This window comes from Corvus brachyrhynchos, unplaced genomic scaffold (assembly GCF_000691975.1).
Source record: "Corvus brachyrhynchos isolate BGI_N302 unplaced genomic scaffold, ASM69197v1 scaffold452, whole genome shotgun sequence".
Lineage (NCBI taxonomy): Eukaryota > Metazoa > Chordata > Aves > Passeriformes > Corvidae > Corvus > Corvus brachyrhynchos.
This window is the reverse complement of record NW_008236764.1, coordinates 1,411,949-1,424,101: the sequence shown is the minus strand read 5'-3', so window position 1 is coordinate 1,424,101 and position 12,153 is coordinate 1,411,949. Positions and strand designations below refer to the sequence as shown.

The window sequence follows — 12,153 nt, the reverse complement described above, 5'->3', positions numbered from 1 at the left end:
GGTGGCGCTCGGTGAGTGAAGGGTGGAGAGAGAGAGGGAGAGAGAGAGAGAGAGAGAGAGAAAGAGAGAGAGAGAGAGAGAGAGAAGTCTGAGCCAGGCCTAGGAGGAGTTGTGCTAACCAGCACAGATCAGTGGCTTCCATTATCTCTTTGCTTCACTGCCCAGACACGCAATGAAGACATTTGGAGCTTCTGAGAAGCATCTTTGCTGAGTCACTTGCAGTCCAACACACTGCAGCAGCATTACTTTGCAGCAGGCTACTCACTACATTCCTACAGAATTGATAATGCTTGCCTCAAACACAGAAAAACAAAAAACAACCAGGCATCCTTAATTTTGCTAGATTTTAATGTAAGTGCCTGATGTGAAATTATAGTCTTTAATACTGGGGAAGCAGAGGGGGAAAGGAGTTCAGTGCTGCCCATTTAGTTTTAAATCCCACAGATTAGAATTTGCTGTGTGGTAGTCTATGGACACCTGCATGGGTTATGACTGATAGATTCACAACACCTGAACTAAGGCTGTAATCACAAAATATCTTGTTCCTTGATGTGGTATGAACTGGCTAAGCTAGTAGAGAGGTAGCCAGAGGTTTCACAGATCATTCCAGACAGCAAAGGAACGGTGAGGTTCTGGCTACTAATAGAGACTTCTCTATTATGAAATGTATCCCTAGTTGGTCTTTATTCCAAGACTGACACACAGTCAAGAGGGATTCTTCAGGGAATTAACATGCAAGAAGCATATGCCAAAGGCATTTGCTGATTCACAGCTTGGACAGATTTGGGCAGAATTTTCAAAGGAATGGCAAGAGGCACATGCCTTTCCCCAATTTTTCTACAGGCGTGCCCTGGCTGGGTGTGAAGTCTCTGCTTCAAAATACAGAATCATGAGAGATTTAGTAATAAGCTGGTTACCAGAGAATTTCAATAGCGACAATTCACTGCTGGGGGATATTTTAGCAGAAGTGGTTACAGTTTGGCAAAACCATGCACAGATGAAAATATAATAAAAGGGCTGTGCAACCTCATCTACAGGGAATGATATTTGACTCCACTTAAAAAGTCACAGTTCCTGTAAAATTCAAGGCCTTGAGAGAAGCTGAAAGAAACAGATCCTTTCCTACATCTTGAGACACTAAATCTTGGCATAGACCCAGGACTAAAGCAAGGCAGATCTGATTCTTCAGGGAGATCAAGTAATTTATTACTTTGCTCTGTCCCAAGAGAGCCCAGAGCCTCAGACATGTACATCCACTCACACTTGGATGCCTGAGTTGTGGTCACTGGCCAACATGCATGATGGCCTCATTCCTAAACATTTGTTTACAAGTGGGGGATATCAAGAGGAAGAAGGGATAGCAAGGCATTTCAACAAACCTCCTCTTACAAGCAAGCATCTCACCCTGCTCAGCATTCCAGCTTTCAAGCTCCCCATTCCAGTCCCTCTTCATTCATTTCTCCCTCTCCCATTCCCCCCACTTTCTCCCCATACCCATACCCACACCCCACACGCACATTTCCCCACAAAGCACTGTTTCTCAGGTCCACATGCAGGTTGGACACTTCTGATGACACTGATGCCAACAGCACACCAACATGATGCAACAAACCCAGTGACATTCTCTGCCAGCAGCTCTCAACCAGGGACACACACACCAAGGGAGGAAGAGGGAAATGAAGAAGGAAAAGGGAAGAGGAGAGACTAAAGAACACGTATGCCAACCCCTGCAGCTCTTCAGTCTGACTGAACCGTGTTCTTCCTCGGAAGTTCCCAGAAATCACTTCAATACAGGGGTTGTGTAAAGAATTCTGCAAAATTTACCAAGTTGTGCTATAGATTAGAAGTAGTAATGGTTGGAGGGTGACGGTAAAGTCCTGATCTAAACAGGAGTCACCAGGAAACACCAGGAAATGTCAAAAAACATCCTCTAATGCTAGATAGAGTTGGGGGGAAAAAAAGTACATGTTACCTGTTACCTCCCCAGGAGCTGAAAGCACTTTGGAGAAGATGGGGGACACAGTGATCTACATCTAGAGTGCCAGAACTTCCCAGACTACACCAGGAATACTGGCACTGCTGGCTATCAGCTGGCCTACCAGGACAAGGGTAGACTTTTCCTTCTAGGGACTTCAAAAGGCCAGTTCTCCCAGTGAAAAAGGAGTTCAGGCTTATTTTCTAAAGGCCATGAAACAGCTTTGGAGTGCCTTATTTCTGGTGTCTGGCAGGGACTTAATTTGGAGATATATTGGTAAAAGGCTCCCATGTGAGTCAGTCCCTGTAGGACACGGGGAAGAAATTGGGCTGTGAGGGCCCCACACTAAAGCCTTCATTAAGTCACTACTATTTACAGCTTGTTTGATGTGTTGGCCAGTCCCCCTAGGAAAATGCCAGTGCTAATTTTGGCTGAACCTTTTTCAGCCCCCGGAGCGGCACCTTCATTCCTGCACTTGTCGCTTTGCAGGGATTTAGCCAGTGCAACCAGCGTCAAGTGAGATGGTCACCAGGATCCTCTGTCCTTCACGTGTCCCCAGGGAGCACACACTGCCCACACAGAGCAAAGATTTGCCTCCAGCTAACTGCTTTCTCCAGGAAACACAGGAAAAAGCAACTGTGGGGACTCTACCCACTGACCAAACACGAGCACCACAGTAAAAGCAAGCCAAAACAACAAGGTCATTGCTCTTTTTCCTTCCCATGAGCAATTGGGAAGTGATGCCAAATCCAGTAATATCAGGCAAGGAAGGGAAAGGCGTGTCAACTTTCTTCTGCAAACAGAGAACTGGAAAGAGAGCTGGGTCTAATGCAGCTGAAGGGAAAGTCAAAATCCCCCAGCCTCTTTTAGTGCTGCTGAGCTCCCAGACACTCCATGGCGCTGCCTCATTTGTTCTGGAAGGGCAGACTAACATCTGCAGATGAGTTTCCCTTGCACTTGTAACAATCCTACATCAGAGGATAAAACCTACTCTCCAATATGGTAAAAACAGATCAGTTACCTCCTGCAAAGTTCTCAAGTTAAAGGAGAAAAAAAGGTTGGCATCTCAGTTAAGGCTCACACTGGGCCTTTAAGTCAAAGGTAATTAATTTTTTACCACCAGAGCATGCTGGAGAATTATTTAAAAATAAAAAAAATATTAAAAGAACGGGTGGGAGAAAGAAGGAAAAAAGAACCTACACACCTAAACATATGGTGGCACAAATGTACATTCTTGCTGCAGATCAAAGACTGACTGAGTTCCAGATCCTCCTTCCCTGCAGCAGGGATTGCACATTTCTCTGTGACCCCAGCAGCTGCTCTGACAGCAGAAACGCCCAGCAGAGCCCAGGTCAGGCACCTTAACTGCTGGGGCAGTTAGACTTTACCAAGGCAGAGCAGGAGCACATTGTGAGTAGAGCTCATCAAGGGGAGATTTACTAGCTCTCCTTCTGTTGTGCAATCCATCCATTCTCAGTGACTGGAAATATTAGACCAGGTACAACACCAGGTCCAACACTTGGTCCAACCAAGACCAGAGACAGACATCCAGAGAAGTACTCCAGTGAAGCCACCTTTTCCTACAGTAGAAAACCTCAGAATAGTAACAGCACAATATATTGCTTTACTACTTTTAACTTGAGGATACAAATATCTAAGTTTGACCACCAGCTTCCCTGCAAAATTACCCTTCTTCACTCTCCAACCTCCCACTTTACTAAGTATGCATAGCAGAGACAAAGAGAAGGGCTGCATGACTTGCTGTAGGCAGCAGGACACCAGATCAGAAAAACAAGGATCCCAATCCACCGGCACTGTCTCTTATTGCTGGCAGTACACCATCTTGACAATTATAATTTTTTTTTTCCTTCCTATAAGGATCCCATGGAGGAAGTATCAACACAAGGAGTAAGAAAAACAAAAATTTAGAGGAATTTTCCATGTCACTCTGCAGCAATTCCCACTTTGCTCCATAGCATGTTCTTGTCCGAGTCCTTGACCCATGGTAACTCCGGGCATTGTAGCAATCCAGTCAATCAATGCCACCACTGTTTTGAAAGGCAAGATGCAGACACTAGTCTTTATACAAGAGGCTTCCTCCTCCTCCAGCCCTGCACAAAATTTTAAATGGATGGAGCAAGATAGTGAGGATCCTCATGAACAGAGCAAGTAAGGAGCAAAGCCAGAAGTATCATTCTCCCACCTCATCATTCTCCCAATTGCAACAGGTAGATAGGATAGGACTTCTGAGTGTGAAAGACCTGCCTACTGGTTCTCCCTGGCCAGGCAAGGGATGAGAATGCAGCATTTCAGACCTGTTTAAAAGAACAAACCCACTAGGTAAAACTAGAAGCTGTTAAACACCAAAATTGATTTTATTTCCCATGGAAAACCCAGCACTGCATTTTCCATCACACAAAAACAACTGGACAGACAATGCCTGAGTTTTCACACAAGCAGTTAATGGGATTATCCAGACACAGAGAGATCTCAGCAGGACCCAGCAGGCCATGAACACATCATATCATGCAAAGGACCCCTTTCCCACCACAGGGTTAACACGTGCCAGGCTGTTAGAGTCCAGCAACAGCCTCTCCAGTTTTAGGAACTAAATCAAACACGTATCGAAATGCTGCTCTCCGTACCGGTACCTGCTCATCTTTTTCCTCAGCCTGGCGAACAGTTTAGTTTTCTTTCTGTTGAGGATGGCACGCAAATCATTTCAGTTACAGGATGGCACAGTCAAACCAGGGAGGAAAAGTTAAGCTCCAAGCACCCATTTATTTGGTGCCGCAAAACTTGCTGTAATTAAGATGACAGGATCTCCTCTCTCTCACACACATATGAATACCCACGCACACACACTTCCCTTCATTCCTAGAAAGCTATGAGCTGGTTTGGAGAAAGTAGAAGGTGGTTCTTTATGCCTGTCAAAGATATATACAGATAGCTAGATAGATAGATAGATACATAGATACACAGATAGATACATAGATACATAGATACATAGATAGATGTAAGGAAACTAGAACTTCCCCTGCACTTTGGAATATGGGGCCAGGGTGCACAGGGAGAAGAAGAAAAAGGAAACTGTATAGAGCACCAGAGTACTGTACATGTTCTTTCACAGCTCCTCACTCTCCCCTGTGCATATTGCTGCAAAAGAAACAAGCTCCCCATTCTTCTTTCCTCATGCAGTCTGTGCAGTCTTACACATGGAACCTGATCAGCAGCTTTCCTACCACGTCTTTTTCCAGCTTGTCCAATCACACTAGGATAATCCCACAGATCTCCTCAGTCTTCTAGGCATCTGAGCCCTGAATGTTCCAACTCTTTCAGAAACAAATCCCAAACATACGTCTGAGGTTCCCAGAAATATACCAGCTGTTCTGTGCTACTGTGCTACGCTGCCAGCACCAGAGACATCAGCCACAGCAGTATTTCTGTAGGGCCTCACATGAATGCCATAATGATGCGCACAGATAATTGCCTCTCTTCTCACACCTCCTCATTCATTTCCTGCCATTGTATCAACCTCCAGTCCCCTTCCCAGTAGAAAGGGTTAGGGAAGCATCTGCTCCTACTGCAGACCCCAATAAGCCATCAGATGAGTGAGGGCTATTTCCTCCTGCACACTCACCCCAGCCCAGTGCCACAATGAGAGGCCAGGTGTGCAGTAGACAAAGAAGTGCCTCACAGCATTTCCTGGTCACTGCAAAACTAGCCTGGCAAACCTTTTCTACATCCTCCTACAACACCCTACTCCACTGTGCTCAGGAGGAAGAGTCACTCTAGGACAGGTCTGGCATCACAGCTGAGATGCAGCGAGAAGGTGATGAAGCAGCAGCACTCAGACTGCTGCCCACACAGGGACCTCTGTGCGTGCACTCAGTTTTGGGTTTTAGGGTCATGTGGTCTCATAGCCAGCCAAAGGGCACAGAACTGCAGCTGAGACACCCATTACAGCCCCAGAGGAAGCTAGCAGTTTGAAGGGGGACAGGAATTGTAAAGAGGGGGGGCAGGAATTGTAAAGACAGGCAATTTGTTCACTGAAAGCTCTTTAAGGCCAGAAACTTCCTGCCACAACAGCAATGAACACCTCTGGGCCAGGTAGTCACTGCTGCCTACAATCAGTTCCTTGAGGAATAGAGAAAGGAGGAAGAAGGAGCTGGGCAAAGCAATAGCTACAACCTTCCTCTGTCATATTACCTCATCCTCCTCCAAGGACGCTGGAGGACGCTGCTAACAGAGACAACACAGCCCATGGCAGCAAGAAGATGGGCACCACAGCCTCCTCACAAGGTTTCAGTCTGGTTGGGTTGTGATGATCGACAGACACCACACGCTAACTTGGGAAGAAGACATTATTTTCACAAGTAGCATTCCTACAGCAGCACTGTCAGCAATCCAAAATTCAGAGGCCAAATTCAACTCAAATTTCCTCTTTCTTTAGAGCTCACAAACACCACACTGGAAGAATGCTGGAAGAAGAGACGCAAGTCATCTATGCATGACTGCAACAGGTTAAACTGGGAGGAGAGACGAGGGAGCACAGAGGTCTCAACAGCCAATCTACCCTTTCCAAACCAATGCACTCAGGCCACAGCTTGCCCTTACTTCATGCTGACTTCACCACCTCCCTCCATCAATACACCAGTTGAGGACCTGGGCTGTGCTCCTGCTCACCCAGCACGTGGGATTAGCAGCAGCTGGAAGTCGGAGCCCAACACTATTTCATCACTCATGCACTTGGATGGGACCCAGTCAACCTAATCCAAAGCCTAACCTCTCCCTCCCTTCTCAGTGCTAGGGAATGTGCAGAGTTGCACTTAAACATACAGGACAGGACCCAGCTGAGGGAAGAAAACTGAAGGCCCAGAGGACACTCACTCCTTGCACACAAGTGGATTGAAAGTGCTCTGAGTTTGGGAGGCCTCATATTAGTGAGGCTGCAACTACTTCTGCAACACCCAGGAAGGAGAAACACACTTCAGCTGGATACACAGGATGGGCTAAGGCTTTGGCAAAATGGTGATTCCAAGTTTGGAGGGCCAAAGGGGCTGGGGAAATGGGCTCTTGGTGCTCAAGCTGACAAGCTGCAGGTGGGAGCTTTTGAGGGAAAGAACAGGACAGGTGCTGGGCAACTGGACCCAGAAGGAAGGGCAGCTCAGTAGCTGGATTTAGACTTTAAAAAGCAGAGCTGAGAGTCAGGTGCCTAAATATCAGCACCTAGTGAAAGTTTAGGCCTCCAGATGCTATCCTAGAAAGGTAAGAGGGTATTGCATTGTGTCACCCAGCCCCAAGTGCAATCTTGGGCATGGCTCTAGGAAGTCTCAGGAGGGCACTGGCAGGTGGGCAAATCACTCGCAACTGACAACTTGGAGGTTTCAATACCCCTGGGCAGAGACATCCCTGTCCCACCTCCCTGCTGAGGGAAAGACACTACCCACAGTTACTGACCTGGGCTGTGCTTTAACAGGGAAGGCATTGCCTGAGTACTGCTTGTCTAGACCCAGCAGGACATCATGAAGATTTTGGTTCAACTGCAAAATACAAAAAACAAAAGACAGAAAAAGAATGAGAAAATAGCTTGGATGCCAGAAGAGAGTCTGGGCTGCACAGACTGACCAAACACAGGCTTGTGGCTGGACACACACACTTCCTCAGCTTTTTCAAGAGAGGACAACCCTAAATCCATTTCCACCTCTCTGTGGGGTACGCAGTGCTACAGCACTTGAGCTGTCAAAGAGCTGCTGGCATCTCTGGGAATGAATGCTCTGTCTTCCTTACAGATCACCCTCTTTGCTTCTCTATCACCCGGGCCCACCACTGTGCTGCCAGGTACCACTGCAGAAGCAGGATGACTGTTTACCTAAGATCTGTGTGCTACAGCTGGAGCTTCACTCTGGATTTGCAGCCAAAAGCTGTTCCTCAGGCCTGCTTACCAAAGCTTGGGATATGGCCATTTCAACCATGGAGCCAAAGGCAGCTGGACTTCAGGGGAATAAGCCTTAACTTCACCAGCTGCCTGGGCCATCTAGGCTTGGGCAGAACCTGGATATCTTTGCAGAAATGCAATATTAGGGGTTAAACACTCTGGCACCAAAGGTTGCAATAGTCATAGACACTCCTTTTCTGAAACAGCCAATCCATAAACAAGACAAGACACCGGATTTATCACTGGTAGGAGGAGGGATCCCATGCAATCAATGCTGGAGGCATTGTGCAGGCAACACCAGCAATTAATTGGATGCTGTAGCAGTAATAAGAAACAGATGGCTCTTATGGAACAAAGCAAAAGCCCTGCCCTCATACAAAATTCCTCAAGAAAGAAAAAATCCAGACAAGAAAAATCATACAAGAAGAGAATTCCTGTATAACAAGCTTTTTTCCCATGTTTTGTTGAATGTACGTTAACAGCAACGAACTAATAATTATAACAATCCTCCCTATTCTTAACACTTAGTTCATCCCTCAGTGGAGAAGAGCAGGCTATTAACTGGAAAAGACCCCATAAAATGTCAGCAGAGCTCAAAATTGATGTGTTACACCAAGGCAGAGGGCCCCTGACTGCTGGGAATTGAAGGACTATAATGTTTCCTGTTGCTTAGTGGCCGTTTTGTTGTCAGGATGACATTAGGGAGCAGAGGGAATATAAGGGTTTCCCAACTGGGCTCTCAGTCCTTCCTCAAGATTAGTGCAACATTTACATTTTCAAGTCTTGAAAGCAGCATAAAGACCTAAGGAATTCAGGATTTCTCTAGCTCTTAACTGAAAGAACAAGAACGTATTTATAAATGACAGTGCCAATAGGGGACTTTCCCACCTGGTCCTGAGGTCTCCCTCTGGGTGCCACACAGCACCAGGATCTGGCTTGCCAACACTGCTTACTGTTGTGATTGCCAACTCAAGGCACACTGGTAGCCCATATAAGGCCCATGCTACGTACTTAAATGCCTTCTTTGGGGTCACAGGGCAGGAAAGAAGCCAAAGCAGAGAGGTACTGTGGAGGAGAGCCTTTTTGAGGGACTGGAGTGAGGCAGATCTCAGTCTTCAGCTTAATTGCAGACTCCCTGCTGTTTTTAACCCCACACATGTGTACAATGAGGGTACACAGCAACTGGCTGCCAGGCAGCAGAGGAGGAAGAAAACAGATATCATGCTTAGCCTGACCAGGTTATAGGTTACAGATTCATAATATACATGAACTAAAAAAGGCAGCAAGAGAGGGGTCTGAGAGTGGCTTCCCTTTCCTCTGTGGATCTGCAAAAGAGTGCTGTCAAGTGCCATGAACTCCCCACTGCTGCCCATGGCCCTGTGGTCTCTTCTCTGTGCTCCATCCCTTCACATTTGTATGTCAGACTGCCTTTGTCCCAAGTGGCTCAGAAAAAAACTAAGGGTTTGTATTATTCTCCAACATAGGGTGATTTTCTCCAGCTGTTTTTTAGCCTGAGGTTTTTGGAGTTTTTTGTTTGTTTGTTGGGAGTTTTTTGTTGTTGTCTTTGGTTTTGTTTTATTCTGGGTTTTCTGTTTGGTTTTATTTCTTTGTTTTGTTTGGGGTTTGTTTGTTTGTTTGAGTTTGGGTTTTGTTTTTCTTTCATTAACAGTGAAGAGACAGTAAGTATGATAAGCTGTTAGTTGCCTTACCTTGCTCATTTCTTTATGGAAGTTCTCTTCTAGGCCAGCTATACTCTGGAATGTGTTGACATAGAAACCAACACGACTGCCAAATGAAAAACAAGAGACAGAAGAATTTAATGGACACAATGCTCTCTCAAAACCTTTCAATCCTGCCCTTTCTGCTACCTCCCACCCACCACTCCCATTTGAACTTAACTCTCTCAGGTATGGTACATGTGAGAAGAGACAGTGGCAGGGAAATGTGGCTGGAATGATGGAGCAAAGGCCAGGCACAGGGCAAATGTGTCCAGGGGGAAGAGGAGACCAAGTAGGACAGGATCTGAATTTATGCTGGCTAAAGGGAGAGTGAGGTATAGGGTGGGGAGGAAAGAGAAAGGAAAAATACAAAAGAACACAAAAAAAAAAAAAAGAGCACAAGCAGTAGAAAGATGGAAAGAAAAAAAGGATAAAGGCTTTGAAGCAAACAGTGCTGGCAGAGCTGGGGGAATTAGAAGGGGGACAGATAGTAATTCATCCAGAAGTCCCAGCACCAGGGGAAGCAAAAAAGCATGAACTTTTGCTTCAGGGGCAGAGAGAGTAAGAAAGCAAAGGATAGCTCAGAGAGCAACAGGGAAGCAGAAAGATCAGCTGGATAGCAGGAGCCTGTGAAAAACCTGTGGCACCTTAAAATCCCAGCAGCTGCCTGCGGCCCGCCCGCCCACGGCCTTTTTTGTACCAGCACCCAGCTGAAGGAGCAACAGCAGGAGGGGGAAGCTGTCCAAGGCCAGCAGCATCATGGCTCTGCACAGGGAACCACCCAGATGCCTGTATCCCTCCCAGCTCCTTCTCCAGCCAGGCCTGCAGGCTGAGCAAGGAGTCCTGACTCGGGCTGGGTAGAATGGGGAGTGAAGGCAGATATCAGCACTTTGCTTTCTCACCGTGCTGCTGCCCGCTTTCTCAATCATCCCAGACCAGCATTGTCAACCTGGACATGACCACTGCATTTAAAAATAAGAAACTGGGACACTCCTAGGAAGATTTTGCCAGTTTTCCACTGTGTCCTCCCCATAAATCAGCTTCTGCTGCCCTACAGTTCATCCCTCAAGCTAAAGTTGGTCTTTGTTTCACTTCCCTTTTCATCACCACAGTCACTGGTATGGCAAACCATGGTCTCTCAAGTCTTTCAAGAAAGTTGAGCAGACCTGGTAGGGCAAAGGAATTAAGCAGGCAAAGCAGAGAAATACAGTTTCTCTTTGTGGCAAAAAATCATGTTTTTCAGGAAAATCATGAAGTAAAGCACAGAGTGAACCTGTGGCTGGGGGGAATCCTAGGACAGATGGAGATGATCCAGAAAAAAAAGAGCTGACACCCAGTCCAGGCTAAGAAGAACAGTGATACAAGAGCTTGGATATTCACTTCCTTCCAACCAGCCCTTGGGAAAACTTCCAGCACTCACCTATTCCATAGTGAAGGTAGTTCCTCCTGCAGATCAACGTTCATCTCTTCAAACACCTTCTGAGCCTTTACTAACTCTTCTTCAGCCTTAGTAACAGAGAAGGGAGATTGTCAGCTCCAGCACAGACAAGTACCCTGCAGGACTGGGACAACTGTGACTCTTTTGACTTTTTTGGGAGACCAGGCAAAATTCTGGCATGAGGTAACCAGCATCCCAAATGAGTCTCCCAGGAACCAGGGTTGCACCACAGGTGACCCTTCAGCTTGAATGTGTTCCTCTCAGGTTCTCTCAATGGATTTCCCCATTTGCACACTCAGCAAGTAATTCAAACAATCACTAATGTGTTTTAAGTTCTTTAAATTTCCCTGACTTCAGAAACTGAATGGAGTTGATCAGGCAGTTCAGCCTCCAGCTTGGATACAGATGAAGGTAATAGGGGCCTCTGTCCCTTGCCAGGTCTCAGAAAGAGTTTAAATCCATCCCAAATGCCATTAGATAAGAACCTCCCCTCGTGGGGACTCTCTCTGCTGAGGTAAGGTCATGCCAAAGCCCCATCTCTTCTGAGGAAGGGAGAAGGGCTGCATCCTTGGCTGATACAGCTCTCCCACAAAGCTGACTGGAGAAGCAAGGAAGGGTATGCAAAGCATGAGTTGTGCCAGCGGGAGGCCAGGCTGCAGGGCTTCAGCAGCACATTTTGTTTTCAGTGGTCTCACACAAGCACAGTCCCTAACTGGCTGTTGGCCCCAACACCAAAAAGGATCTCTTTCTCCCAGCTGAGAGTTTAAATTTGATCTGTTCATTGGACCTAGACACTGACAGATCCCAACTCTAATGGATGAATTCTGTCAGGTTTCAGTGACAAAAAGGACGATCCTGGTTTCTGTTGCTGACAGCAGACACCAGCAACAAGCATATGCCCTTTCCTACATCTGTTCTAGGTGACCTCTTTCTCTTTTCAGTGCCCAGACTTAAAACTGAAAGTTTTCTAAAATTAAGATGTTTCTATTCTGTAATCTATAACAGCACAGCATTCCACCATCCAGTGGGATGTAGAATGGAAAAATCCCTCCATGAGCAACTTGGAAGGTCAGCACAAGTGCCC

At 46.5% G+C, this 12,153-nt stretch overlaps 1 protein-coding gene across 20 annotated transcripts in view; it reads right to left on the bottom strand.

Moving 5' to 3' along the window:
* BIN1 (bridging integrator 1) overlaps positions 1 to 12,153 on the bottom strand; it is a 77,027-nt gene that overhangs the window by 23,941 nt on the left and 40,933 nt on the right. For 7 of the 20 annotated variants that reach the window (XM_017727326.1, XM_017727309.1, XM_017727315.1 and 4 more), the window contains 4 exons: positions 11,052 to 11,137; positions 9,623 to 9,698; positions 7,436 to 7,518; positions 4,621 to 4,671 (listed from right to left, as the gene is read on the bottom strand). In XM_017727326.1, coding sequence (XP_017582815.1) covers positions 4,621 to 4,671; positions 7,436 to 7,518; positions 9,623 to 9,698; positions 11,052 to 11,137 — 296 coding nt within the window. The remainder of the gene's footprint in view (positions 1 to 4,620; positions 4,672 to 7,435; positions 7,519 to 9,622; positions 9,699 to 11,051; positions 11,138 to 12,153) is intronic. The other 13 variants (XM_017727311.1, XM_017727318.1, XM_017727317.1 and 10 more) reach the window with 3 other exon arrangements.